The sequence below is a fragment of the Pteronotus mesoamericanus genome, unplaced genomic scaffold, assembly GCF_021234165.1.
Source record: "Pteronotus mesoamericanus isolate MK-2021 breed Mesoamerican mustached bat unplaced genomic scaffold, CSHL_Meso_final contig_105, whole genome shotgun sequence".
NCBI lineage: Eukaryota > Metazoa > Chordata > Mammalia > Chiroptera > Mormoopidae > Pteronotus > Pteronotus mesoamericanus.
This window is the reverse complement of record NW_026555006.1, coordinates 11,756,958-11,771,528: the sequence shown is the minus strand read 5'-3', so window position 1 is coordinate 11,771,528 and position 14,571 is coordinate 11,756,958. Positions and strand designations below refer to the sequence as shown.

The following is a 14,571-nucleotide window of genomic DNA, read 5'->3' as shown; positions in this document are numbered from 1 at the left end:
AGAGCCTCATTAGAAAGACCCACTAACAGTGCAGGAGATCAGTTAAATAAATTATTGTACAAAGATAATGATATACTATGCAGTCCTTAAGAAGAACAAGGTAGCTCTATACATACCAAAATGAATGAACATACAACTGACAAAAAAAAAGAAACGTGCTTCAAATGCTTGTGACATATTCCATCTATGTGTAAAAAAACACCTAGCAACCAAAAAACTATTCCCTATCCAACCATGTATGTATTAAATATCCTGGAGGATACACAAGAAAATCAGGAGTTTTTTCTGGGAGAAGTGAGGGATTATAGTCAGAGACAGAATTACTTGTGATGGCATACCTTCATATACCTTAAAATCATTATGCCATATGTATATATTACTTATTTTTAAAAGATTTCTAATGTATTCAGAAAGTCATTCTCTTGAGCATATGATAAGAAAAACATAACTTAAAGCTACATACATGAAATTTATACAATCCCTTCCTAAAACTTTTAAGTCTCTTTTTTTTTAATCCTCACCTGAGGATATGCTTATTGATTTGAAGGAGCGGGGTGAGCGGGGGAGAGAGAGAGAGAGTGAGAAAGTAAGAGTGAAAGAGAGAGAGAGAGAGAGAGAGAGAGAGAGAGAGAGACATCAATGTAAGAGAGAAACATTTATCAGTTGCCTCCCATCTGCACCCCGACCAGGGATCAACACAGCAATCCAGGTATGTGACCTGCCCTGGAATCGACCCCTCGTTCTTTTGGTGTACGGGATTACAGTCCACCCAGCTGAGCCACCTGGCCAGAGCCTAATAGTCTTTTTAAAAGAGAATTCTATCTAATAGAATTAGTAGTCAGGTAAAAACTGCACACTGAGTTTTTCTTGCAAATACCAATGCACACCATATCGAAGACAAATACTCTTTGAGTGCAATAACCCATTTCTTCTATTAAGAAAAACTAATCACTATTAATTTTTATTTGAAGGAATACTTTCACTATTCTTTTCAATCAATAATTATTTGCTTGTGGTCTTTCAAGCAACTTTTAAAAGCATCACTAACAGTATTTATGTATGAATCCTCTCTCAAAGGCTGTTGCTATTATACTTTCTATTTTTTATCTGTCCCAGTATCTGAGATAAACCCAAAGTCTTTCAAAAATATCTACTTTGACAAAAATCGAGTGTGTACATATCAGAAGGGAAGAAAAATGAGGCATGGGATGTGGGAGGAAGAACTGTTGGTTAATATATTTTACCTTCTAAATCATTAAAATTCAAAAGTATCAGGAATGGCAATATCATGGCTAATGTTCAAAAATTGGCTAATGTCAAACATGCCTAGTGATTTATAATTATGAGGGGTTATTCAAAGTTCAATATAAATCAAAACACCAGAAAATATCCACTTGCCATGTTTAATTTATAAGGTCAACTGAAGGTAAAATCCACACAGTTCTAAATTTATTGCAAGCCTTTTGGTAGATTTAAAAAATCACAGATTTTCAGACTACCTAATAATTGCTCCATTACTGAACATTAACCCACAACAAAATACTAGCACTAACGTAAGATTCTTAAATTTGTAATTATTTTTGTTTGAAGCAATAAGCACTAGTTCTTACACAATAAATATAAACATGCTATATTAATTTTAGTTCTTACTAAACTTTCAGGTAAGTATTAAGAATGAGAATACTATCTAGCAACTTGTCTTTAAGGCATGAAAATTTTTTCAAACTAAAAAAAAAGATCTGCTGTGATAAATTTATTACAGGGATCTCTGGTAATAAAATATACACGGAAGCAACTCTTGTAAGAAATGGAGCAGTAGACTATGGTGGTTTAAAATGTAGACTCTGGGAGCCCACTGTTTGAGTTAAATTCTAGTTCTGCCACATACTAGAAGTGTGAACTTGGACTAGTTACTTAACCTCCCATGCTTCAGGTTCCTCAATTCTAAAATAAGGATAATAGCCCTGGCTGGTGAAGCTCAGTTGGCTGGGTGTTGTCCCACAAAGTAGAAGCTCACCGGTTCGATTCCCATCAGAGCACATTCCTGGATTGCAAGTTTGGCCCCCTGTTGGAGTGCATGTTGAGAGGCAGCTGATCAATGTTTCTCTCTCATATTGCTGTTTCTTACTCTCTTTTTCTCTCTCCCTTCTCCTCTCTCTAAAACTAAATAAAATCTTTGGAAAAAATAATAAATAGCCCTGGCTGTGGCTCAGTGGATTGAGCGCCGGCCTGCGAACCAAAGGGTCACTGGCTGGATTCCCAGTCAGGGCACATGCCTGGGTTGCAGGCTGGGTTCCCAGTAAGGGGCGTGCGAAAGGCAACCACACATTGGTGTTTCTCTCCCTCTCTTTCTCCTTCCCTTCCCCTCTGTTGAAAAATACATAATAAATAAAATCTTTAAAAATAATAATAATAATAAATAAAATAAAGCGAGGGTAATAATAGTACGTACTTCATATGGTTCTTGTGAGGAATATATAAAGCAATTAGAATAATGCCTAGCAAATTGTAAACACTTGACAAATGTCAGCTCTTCTATTGAATATGTATTACTTTTATTTGTATAAATATTAGGATTAATATTAGTCTGAATATTAGTAATATTCTAAGGAATAAAAACATTAAACATAAATATTGGGGAATCAAGACAAAGACAACTAGAGCACAATATGTAAACAACACTTAGAAACTTGCAAAAAACTATACTACAAAACCTTATAACCAAAGTTCTGAAGAGTTTTATGTTGCCTACAGTACATAGTTAGCCACAATATTCATGCTCTTGACAAATTATGCATATTGCTGTTTTCCATGACACAATCCTAAAAGGCATGATGTTACAGTGACCAATCAATGACTCTTCTAATATGGTACATATACAGGGCAGGATTTTAACTAGCCACGACGCAGAGGAGTACCTAAGAATATCTGAGCTGAAAAAATATTCTACCTTCTTTCAAATCACAGTCAACAAAGTTACTGTCACTTTACCCTAAATTCTAGTAAGAAGACCTACAACCTGAATCATATATACTATGTCCTCCCTGTTGCTTTCTCCTTTGTCTTTGCTCCAATCTATTTTAAATGCCTTTCATGAAAATGAATTTCCACACTTTGCTCTTTGGCCATGTGACTGAGCTATAGAATTGCTTAGATTCAGCTTCTTTGTTTCAGGTATAAATATATGCTTCTTTTCTCTGCTCAGCTACACAACTTCCATCAATAGGTAATCACTGAATCGCCTCTCCAGACAGCTACTCCATATTTCCATGGCCAACTCAAAGTCCCTTATCAGCTCACTCATTTTTTTCTAAGATTTGGCTCAATTTATGTAAAAGTAAATTTCTGGCCAATAATCCACAATTGGATAATTAAATATGGCTCATCAAGAGTTGGCTACTTTTAACTCTGACTGCTGTGGCTCATTGTGTTGGGCATCACCCAGTAAACTAAAGGGTCCCTGGTTCGACTCCTGCTCAGGGTAGTTGCCTGAGTTGCAAGCTAGGTCCACCGTTGGGGTGGGGGCATGTGGGATGCAACCAATTGACGTTTCGCTCCCTAACTCCCCCTCTTGTCTCTAAAAATAAATTTAAAAAATATTTTTAAAAAAGAGTTGGCTGCTTTTTAAATGCAATTTTACAATTAAATTTAGACTTCTCTACACAGACATCTAACGCTAATTTTCCTAATCACACTAAACAGCTGAAAATTGATATGGGCATACATATTGTAGTATGGCTCCATCTTTGAGGAAAATATAAAAACTTTTTGGCTTTATTTTTTAAATTGGATCATTTTTAATAATATTAAAATTTGCATAATAATGTATCATTCCTACTTCTTTACACATTAATTTACCTGGCCTACAACAATTCTTTGAACTAGACATTATTATGCTCATTTTATAAATGAAGAAATTGCATAAGCACCATGAATAGATGTCAAATATAATTTTGTCAGGCTCTCCACAAATTTCTTTTTATTCTAGGGAATAACCTATTAGTGAGAAAGCGGTTAACTAAAATTAACATTCTGAAGTAAATTTTCAATCTCAATGCTGCTAATGCAGGTCCTTTACAACCAGGAAGCTCTCCCACGCTAGTTATACTTTCACCAATAGTGGCCAACGTATTTCCACTCTACTTCTTATTGTAAATATGCTAAGCCTGAGGGTGGGGGTTGGGATGGGATCTGCGCTGATCCCATTCAGCTACCCAATAAATTCATACAGGATGCATCAGATACAGAATAACCAGGAGCATGGCCTTTCATGGCTTTTGATAAACCTTACCCTAGTCTTGCAAAAGATACTTTTAAACTTTAAAATGTATTACTTAATTACAAGGAATGGCATAAACAATTAATTTAACTTGGCTAAAATCAAATTTTAAATTGTGTTTACATGTCATCTAAATGTCATGGGGGAGGACATAGGCAGACTTGGCTCACCTCTTCTCACAACCACATCAAAATTACAACTAAGATATAGAATGGCCATCACTCAGGAACATCAGAAATCAAGCTGAATGAAGTCTGACACCTATGGAATTGAAGAAACCATATCCATTCAGACTAGTAGGAGGGGCGCGGGCGTGGAATGGGCTGGCCCCATACCCATGTGGTTAAAAATTTAGGCGGGATATCTCGGGAGCAAAGAGTCTCTGACCCACACCAGGCCCCCCCAGCCCAGGGTTCCAGTGCCAGGAAGATAAGTCCCCACACTTCTGGCTAAAAAGTCCAGCAGGGATTGAGTCGGTGGAAGGGACTGCAAGAGCCCCAAATAGTTCCTCTAAAAGAACCCACACATGGACTCACGTTCTCAGTCTTACTTTCTCTGAACGCCAGCACCTGGATAGCACTTTGAAGGGCACCAGTGGTAAACTGGGAGAAACTGAAGTGTCTGGCATCAGGGTGAGCAGAAACCATTGTCCCTTTGCGGAACCCTCCCCCGAGAGAGCCCATGGGCTGCTGCCCTATCTGAGACTCCATCAACCTGACTAACAAAGTGTGACCCACCTTGGAGATTCACAGAAGTTCCACCCCACCCAATTTACCAGCCCACCCAAGCTGCTTTTCCATAAGAATGGCTGGTTTTTGCTCCTAAATCCTATCAAAGCAGCAGCAGCTGGCTTCAGTGAGCCCTAGCAGGGGCAGCCAGATTAGAGTCCCAGCTTGGCTTCCCCTGGGAATCTCCAAGCTCACATAAGAAGCAGCCATCTCAGACTGCTTTACAGCTCAGGAAGGGTGGCCCCAGGCAAAACACTAGTAGGGGCTAACCTTGGCCTGAACCACCCAGGAAAATCCTGAGCCAACGCACTCAGTGGACAGCTACAGACCACATCGGAGCACAACCGTCCTGCCCCTGCACAGCTGATCCTCCACAGAGGGTGGAGGTTGGTGGTCAGTGGTCACAGCTAGTCTTTGCAGCAGACTGGCCTGCGTAAATCCCTCCCTTTGATCTGCCAACAGCAATCAAGGCTCAACTACAAGAGGAGGGTGAACTCAACCCACACAAAGGGCACACCTCAAGCACCCAGCTTGGGTGAAAGGGGAGGCCCTACAGGACACCTGCTATATTAGGCCACACTACCAAGACATGCAGTTAAAACAGCTCTTCTTAATACATAGAAACAAACACAGGGAGGCTGCCAAAAGGAGGAGACAGAGAAACATGGCCCAAATAAAAGAACAGATCAAAACTCAAGAAAAAGAGCTAAATGAAATGGAGAGAAGCAATCTATCAGATGCAGAGTTCAAAATACTATTTACAAGTATGCTCAAGGAACTTAGTGAGAACCTCAGCAGCATAAAAAAGATGCAGTCAGAAACAAAGGATACACTAATCAAAATAAAGAGCAATTTATGGGGAAACACCAGTAGAATGGATGAAGCTGAGAATCAAATCAATGATTTGGAACCTAAGGAAGCAAAACAAAACAAAACAAAAACAACAACAACAAAAAAACACAACCACAGAGAACAAGGAGAAAATAATACAAAAATAATGAGGATAACTTTAAAAGGTCCAACATTCTCCCTATAGGGAGAAGAGGGGTGCCAGAAGGAGAAGACAAAGAGAAAGAAATTGGAAATCTATCTGAAAAAATAGTGAAAGAAAGCTTCCCTAAATTGGTAAAGGAAACAGACATGCAAGTCCAGGAAGTACATAGAGTCCCATTTATGATGGATGCAAAGAGGTCCACTCCAGGACACATCATTATTAAAAAGCCAAAGGTTAAAGATAAGGAGAGACTCTTATAAGCAAGAAAAAAGAAGTTAGTTACTGGAAGATTGCCAGAGGGGATGGGGGAGGAGGAGAAAGGGTGAAGAGGTGAGGGGATTACTAAGTACAAATAGGCAGCTACAGAATAGCCACGGGGATGTAAAATACAGTATAGGGAAGGGAGAAGCCAAAGAACTTATACCCATGACCCCATGGACAAGAACAACAGTGGAGGATGGCCTGCAGGAGTGGTGGCACTGTGCGAAGGGGGCCAAAGAGGGAAAAATCAGGACCACTGTAAGAGCATAATCCATGAAATATAATTTAAAAAATGTCATGGTGGAAAACAGTTCTATACACCACTTGACAAATGGTGAAAACATGCTGTGTACAATTGTGAATGTACTCAAATTGACTTAAAAACATTCAGTTTAAGGTTTTTTTCAAAAGTTTAGATACAGAAGTAAATAAGCTGAGCCCTTTAATATAAATCAAAGCAACATTTATAACATAGTTTTCTATTAGTTCTTCGAGAAGCACAAAGGCAAAAAGAATATCTAACTTTTCTTTTGCAGAAAAATTACTATATATAATTCATAGAGAAATAAATGTCAGTACTGCATGTGTAATGATTATGAAGCAGATAAGAGGGGGAAAATCCTAGAATCTTATAAAGAAAAATTTCAAAAACAAAAGGTATGTTACAATACATTCCTACAGGAATGCAGTAAAGGAAAAAAACACTATAGATACAGTGTTCTAGATATAGAACAGACTATATGTATTTTTTTATAGTGTAAAGCTCAAAGCTCAAAGAAATGTTTCCATTAACTGGAGATTAAACTGTGAAGAACTATCAAGCATTTTTCCCATCTTTTACTGAAGTTTTTTGAAATGTCTAAAGCACTTGTCTGCTTTAAATGTACAATATTCAAAACATAAAACTTGCAGATAATGTCATTTAATAGGATAAAAACAATCATGATATATTTATCTAAGAATGTAAAAAAGTATATATACACATTCCAATGATAATGGAAATGTAGCTGAATCTTTTAGCCACATTTGAAAGGTGTTTTCTAAACTAAATCCCAGTGATCGAAATGCTTAACAAGAAATCCCATTGAATGTGTTCATTTATCCCAGTTAATTTTGGCTAACCTAAACTTAATGCAGTCATTCTGCAAATATTTGTTAATTACCTACCATGTGCTAGGTAATAGAACTACAATGGGGAGGAAAATAATGATATATACTGGCCATTTGTTTTATATGCTCTAATATTAACCAATATATAAACTTACAGTATTAATATTTTCATAAAAATATTTCCCAAAATGTGCATTATTTGGAATCAACAACTCATAATTCAGGAATATTCCAAAGAGAAGTTCTAATAACTAAGAAGGTTATCTGGCACAGAAATATGCCAGCAAGAATGAAGCAGATATAATCTATTTCAGTAATCTTAAATCACACTGCCAAAATCTGGAATTTAATGTCTTACATAATGCTTAAAGTATTTTTCTTTTAATCTATTCCCGATTGCCTTATTATATTAAAAATGAAAGAATTGATTTTTATATCACTTGGCATTTTATGTGCTTTGATAGAATACATTTTGCTTTATTAAACTGCAATGTGTTTAGGCAGCACAAATGTATTAAAATATGCACCCTATAAGTGAAGATATTTCTTGCCAACAGTTTTAATTTCCCGTAATAATCAAAAGCTCTAAAAGTACTATAAACTGGTAAACTGGTAAGACATATAGATGTCTCATTGTGATCTTTCACATGGTCCCCCAGATGCATCAGTAACTTTACCCTAGTCATATCTGGGGTACATATAAATACATAAATATCATGAGTCCCATTATTAAATATAAATATATAATTTCATCAAGTAGAAATTTCACATTTAGGTAAGCAAAACTATCCATGTGAAGGGTAAGAACAGGAGGATAATTGGAAATGATAACTAATATGTACAGGGTTTCTTTTGTGGTTGATGAAAATGTTCTAAAATTAGACTGTGGTGATGGCTGCACAACTCTGAATAAGTAGGTGAATTTTACAGTATGTAAAATATATCTCAGTAAACCTGGCAGGGAGCGGGGAAACCCTCCATATAGAAAAAAATTCATCAAGTTCCAGTCTCTAAAAGCATCCATGGGCATAAAACTATTGCTTCCTTTATTTTTCAATTATTATATCATCCATCATTTTATTGACTCAGGGAGCTATCAGTTGTCAAGTTAGCAATGGGAAACATGACGCCTCATGTTTGGACACTAGCATTATATATCAAATCATTCAGTTTTGCCTAAGTCAATGGGTGCCTTAAACAGTTTTCACTTCACATAATGTTAACACAAACTAATCACTCCAGAAACCTCTATGGAGGTTCTTATACCTGGTAATCCAAAATGCTGAATCCCAAGCCTTTGTGATCTTTTACTAGTTCAACGATCTTGACTTCAGGAGACCATAGTGCTAATTCCCCATCATCATCTTCTTCATTGTTAACATCTACATTGTGATCAGCCTGAAATAACAAAGAACATAAATATTTCACAACACTGTCCTTTGAATTGAAAAGAACATATCAGGAATCTTGTAGCTTCTTAAACTGGGGATTCTCTTTGGCATGCGTAGTTTTTCTATCTAATCTTTTTAAAGGGGCATGCACTGGAGCATACACACTCTAGTATAAGATTTTCATGAAAATGCAAGCACTTAAAAATGCAGGTTGTTCATATAGGGTTTTAAAAAAAATGCAAAGTACCCATTGCATCCAAAGTATTAACACTGACCTCTTATACTTCAATGAGTTCTGTCATCCCATTAGAAGCATAAAAGGAAAAATACGCAATTTAAGAAAAAACGAAAACATCATACAAAATCAAAGCTTATAGGACATTTAAGTAGCAATACCTGAATTTGTAATTATAGTAGAGAGAGAGAATGCCAACACAGAGAGAGGCCAGGACAGGACCCAGAGAAACCACTTCTGTTGGCTCCTAGAAGTTTTCAAGAAAAACTTCACTAGAAAAATAAGGCTTAAAAAGTCCAAGTCTTTGGGAATCATGTGAGTCTAAAAAGAAATAAAAATCACTGACATGAAATAATGAAAATCTCATCTTGGAGAAAGCACACGGCACAGCTATCCAGTAGACTGTTCCTTGGTTATTTCCCCTGACCTCACACCCCCAAATCCCCCTATTCCAGGCTTCCCTGCCTCTCAGGGAAAGAGTCACTGCCACATGGAACTCTAGGAAGCTGAATAATACAGGATCGGTCAGTTAACTATGCAGAACGAGAATAGATGCTCCAACCTTCTGCCTTTATACTACTAATAGCACTGTATTGTTGTTTTTTATATGATTTAACTTCCCTAAAATACTCTGAATTTCTATCTGAAGCTCAGGAATTACATTCTTTTTCTTTGTAACCCTAGCAACTAACAAAATGCCTGACTCACAGGCTAGAATGAAAACTCTGTGCAGGCCACCGCAGTTTACCATGGTCATCCAGGCAGCCCACAGTAGTGCCTGGGTCACAGGAACTACTCGACAAATATTTGATCAACATATATTTGTATTGATCAAATACAAATCACCCATCTTTCAGTGGCTTTCCCATGAAACTCTTTTAAAATAAACCTACAGACTAAGTAATAATTTTTAAAAGTAGACTCCTTAAAATTTTGGGTAACCCTAGTAAATAAAATGAGAGCGTATTATTTCTACAAATATAGTTTTGAGTGACCTGTATAAGAAAATCCATTTAATGGAATCAAAGTTGGGGGAAAGCCCCTCTAATATGGAAGAGAAAGGCACAATAGCTAGTGCAAAAGCATGTTTTAATTAGGGTTGGTCCAAACCTCAAATTGTCCCTGCAGGACATGGAAAGTCAATACGCAATTCATGGTGGATTGAACCTAAACATGGGAACAATTTCTTGGTTCTTGAATTACAAAACTTGAAATTAGTGGGAATGTTCTGGATCAATAACCTTTGTATATATCAGCCTGATGTGAGGAAATGATATACTTAAAAAGAAAACACTATACCTTCCAATAAAAAATAAAGTTCCAATGGCTAATACAATATGATTGATGTTTTACTAGGGTATTTAATACCCTCACTGATTAATGAGCATTAGAATTTTTGGCTGAGCTGCCTAACCAGATAGAGTTTAAAAACCTAAGATGGTATTGGGATAAATGGAAATAGAGACAGATGAAAAAGACAATCAGGATTTAAAACACAGACACACAGACACACACACACACACACACACACACACACACAAAACTCAAGTTTATAGAAATTCCAAGTCATCTAAGGTATACAAAATATTATTTCCCAACTTGAAATATATCACTTTGATACAATCAATTCTGCATAACTCCTCTATTTACAGAATGGAAAGCAATCAACTAATGGGCGGCAAGGTTGACATTAAGCATAATTCAGAGCTGTTGTTTACCCATTGTGGTAAAGTATGACAGATGGAAGGATGGAGTCAGCAAGCTGGGCTGGTGATTTACACACCCTATAAAATTAGATTAAAGGCATTTTTATCAACCTTTAGAGGTAAGCCATCACCCACATTGAATTTTAGTAAAGGCAGTAAGAATCACAAAAATGTGGCATTTGAGTCTCTTCTCTGAAGTATGTTTTACTAAAGATAAACATTTAAAATGAGATTCTCAATCAGTAATTCTCTAAGCACTTCTTATACACCCAATACAGAGTAAAAACGCTATAAGATACAAAATAATTTTAAGATATGACCTCTGCCCACAGGAACTGACAGTTCTCTGGTAAAAACAAACAATAATAAATATCTGTGTTTATGGGACAGTGCACATGCTTTAGGAGATCAGAAGACAATCATGGGTGACCTGGAAGAGTCAAGAATAGCTACCCCCAACTTTTACTGAGCACTTCCCACGTGCAAGGCATTGTGCCAAGAACTTTGCATACATTCCTCCGTCTCTTCTTCACACAAACAGATGAGGTGCTTACGTATTCTAAGTACCCCCATTTTTCAGAGGAAGAATATAAACAGAAATTCAAGTTATTTGTTCAAAGACTCACAATCATTCCATGGTAAAGCAGGATAAGAGTCCCTGTGTTTTGCAATTCAGACCATAGGCAGGTAAAAGGAAAAGCCCCATGGTCTAAACTTTTGTTAACAGAATTATAATCTAGAGGAGTCTAGAAAGGTGGAAGCGGCATAACAGGAGGTTACAAATGGCCTAAGATGACAAAGCATGTGCTTAAAATAGTTTTCATAATTACAATGCTCTTTTAAGAAAAAGAGTTCCAAGAGCACAGAAAGTGTTATTTTATTCTCTGACCTTCTGGAGGTTTTTACAGCAATTTTTAGACTCACTTCGAAACTGGTCATAGATCTTGATATTTTTAAGGCTCTGGAAAAGGGGAAGTCCATTAGATATTCAACACTGACCAACGTCTTCAACTTATTAAGATGAACTGAGTTAAACTGGGGGCCAAAAGTAATGAGCCCAGGCAAATACCAAAAAAAAAGGGTCTCTAAAATCAAAGTGCATGCACATTAATGTCGCCAATATTTCAAGGGGTAAAAAATGTTTATGACATTAAATGAAAAGCAACAATTTGAAAGCTATGCATTGCTGCCATTGAAAGCTAATGTAGTCAAATAAAAGAAGGGGGAAATATTTCCCCCTCTCTTCATATTGTAAAACACTCTTTGGGGCATCCTTGATGAATGGGCCCACCTACGGGAACCGCAGTGCATTACTGTAGTACCTCCATCTCAGGAAGAGAGGCTTCAGTAGTCCTTGGCTCATCCACAGAGGCTTCGTCGTCAAACAACCGTCGACAGCAAACCAAGGTAAAGGGGGGTGGCACTTCTTTAAGAAAGGAGACTGCTTCTCGGCGAGATTTTCCATAGAGCTGCATACCATTGACCTAGAAAGACAAAGGTAAGTCACAGTTAAGGAGGCTCCAAATGAAAAAACAAAATCTCTGGTTTACATCAACCTATTGAGACAAAAATAGGGTGCTGTTTTATTTTCCTTCTATACGAAGGGCCTAAATTTAACATTATTTTAATAGTAACTAAAAACATTAGAAATCCTTAAATTTATAAAAACTATGGCGAAAGCTTCATCGAACTTGGGTGAATAAAATATAAAATGTGTGCAGAATACAACTTTTGCAGGGTATATGAGCTGCCTAATTTATCATACCTCTACAGTTTCCTCTTTCTGTACTCCAATATTATATTCTCTCCTCTACTTCTACCCATCTCTCCTTAAATACATTAAATATCATTTACAGCCTTCTTAAGACCATTTCCTCTTGCTGTTTCATTTTGTAAGACTATCACTATAGATATTAACACTAATTTTAAGGCTGTTAATACCTGCTGAACTTACAACATGTAGGTAACAAAATCTAGGCTACTAGGCTGTTAAAATTTAACCTCAGTTCACAATTTTCTTTTACATCCCATAAATTCTTAATACCAGACTGAGAAATCACTTCTTTAGAAAACTACATGTAACTTCGTATCAGTTCTATTCTCACATGCTCTGCTGACAGTTATCAAGTGTAGAAATCATGTCAGTTTTCAAATTATTTTTTTATGTCCCATATATTTAAAAGAACAAAAAGATAGACAACTATTCCTTAATAAGTAATGTTTAGCACCCAAATTATCTAAATTTCATATTCTTTTTAGTGTATAACAATATTTTGTACCAAAGATGATTTATAAAGATGTTTGTTCTAATTTTCCACATATATGACTTTAGCTCAAGGACCTCTCCCAGTTCTGACTAAAGTCACAAAAATCTGACCTGTCTGGCTAACCCCAAAAGGCTGAGGCATGAACGCAAACCAAGCAACAAATAATCTTTTCACATCTAACTCTATCTTCCTGGGAGGGTTCAGCAGCATTGCTAGTTTTAAAGACATTTCTGGTCTGGTGTTAATTTCTGACAGGTGCATCACCAATGTCCAGAGGACTGGCAGGGCTGCCTTTCCTGTGAGGAACCTTTCCGCAAAATCTGTCATTGTTCAGAGAATAAGAACACAGTGGGTTGTTGGAAGCAGCCCATCAGCAGTGATTTGAGCCCTGAATCAATTGTCCCTTGGAACCACTCTCAGGCCTGTAACATACCAAGCACTTAGCCATCAGGCCAGACAATCTCCCTGCCTCTTAATTATTTACAAAGAAATCACCATGTAGCAAAGAGACCCACATGTGCTTCAGGGAGCTGGCCCTAGTGGAAAAGCAAATATCTCCCAAGACTTTGAGTGATGAAAGGGCCCAGGGGCAACAACTTCAGCAGCAGATGAAAGGTATTCTTTGGAAGAATTACAAGCCAATCTTCACACAAAAATGGGCAGGGAAGTACCCATCACTGGTCATACTGTGTCCATGGTGCCAACCAGTACCACAGCATGAAAAGTGCTAAAACCAACCAAATGGGTAGTAACTTACACAGAAAAAAAAAAGCAAGCACATTCAATCGATGCAGGAATTCTACCCATACACAGTATTAGTTTGTGTTTCACATTACTTCAACAACTTAGAAAATCACTTTTCAGATTTTTATCTTGGAGTACATTTAAATATTCATTTGGTTCATTATTTATTTATTTGAATTGTCTCCAGTTCTTATGGCATTGCCTGGTAGTCCTCCTCACTGTGCTCTATCTCTGAAGGGATTGGTTGCGTTTCCCATTACCAACCCCTATCTAAGGGATTTATGGCTGCTGTAAATAGCTGCTCTGGGCTGAGACTTGGCACAATGTTCTAACCCCAAAGCATATTTGTGTTTCTGGCTTTAAGCCCTAAGGAGTACATTACACACACACACACACACACACACACACACACACACACACACTTTAAGTTCAGGAGTTTATTTGGCTAACTTTATAGAGATCTTTAAAAATTATTATTTCTACATTTGGTCACTCATAAACAGCCAATTTTTATTTTAGAGTTCACAATATTTCTCCAGGTCTTTCAACTTGAGACCCTTATAAGTGCCGTCAAGTCTCAACTGTTCAGACTGTGACTAGAAAATGCATGTGCGCGCACACACGTACACTCATTTGCAGAATACATAATACCATACAAGTATTGTGCCACTAGATTACCTCATTCAATCCTCCCTCAGCCTATCACATAAAGACTGTTTATGCCTTTCCACAGTGATAACATTGCCAATATGTCACAGTGCTATGATGCTTTAGAGTTTACATGGATGGTACTCCATTAGATCCTCACAAACACATAGTGAAGTAGGCATTTATTGATGAAGAAACTGATTCTCAA

General features: G+C 37.1%; 1 protein-coding gene across 4 annotated transcripts in view; it reads right to left on the bottom strand.

The window, feature by feature from the left end:
• PATJ (PATJ crumbs cell polarity complex component) overlaps positions 1–14,571 on the bottom strand; it is a 295,047-nt gene that overhangs the window by 226,751 nt on the left and 53,725 nt on the right. For all 4 annotated transcript variants that reach the window (XM_054574004.1, XM_054574021.1, XM_054574012.1 and 1 more), the window contains exons 15-16: positions 12,027–12,188; positions 8,639–8,770 (exon numbers count right to left, since the gene is read on the bottom strand). In XM_054574004.1, the coding sequence (XP_054429979.1) occupies positions 8,639–8,770; positions 12,027–12,188 (294 nt within the window). The remainder of the gene's footprint in view (positions 1–8,638; positions 8,771–12,026; positions 12,189–14,571) is intronic.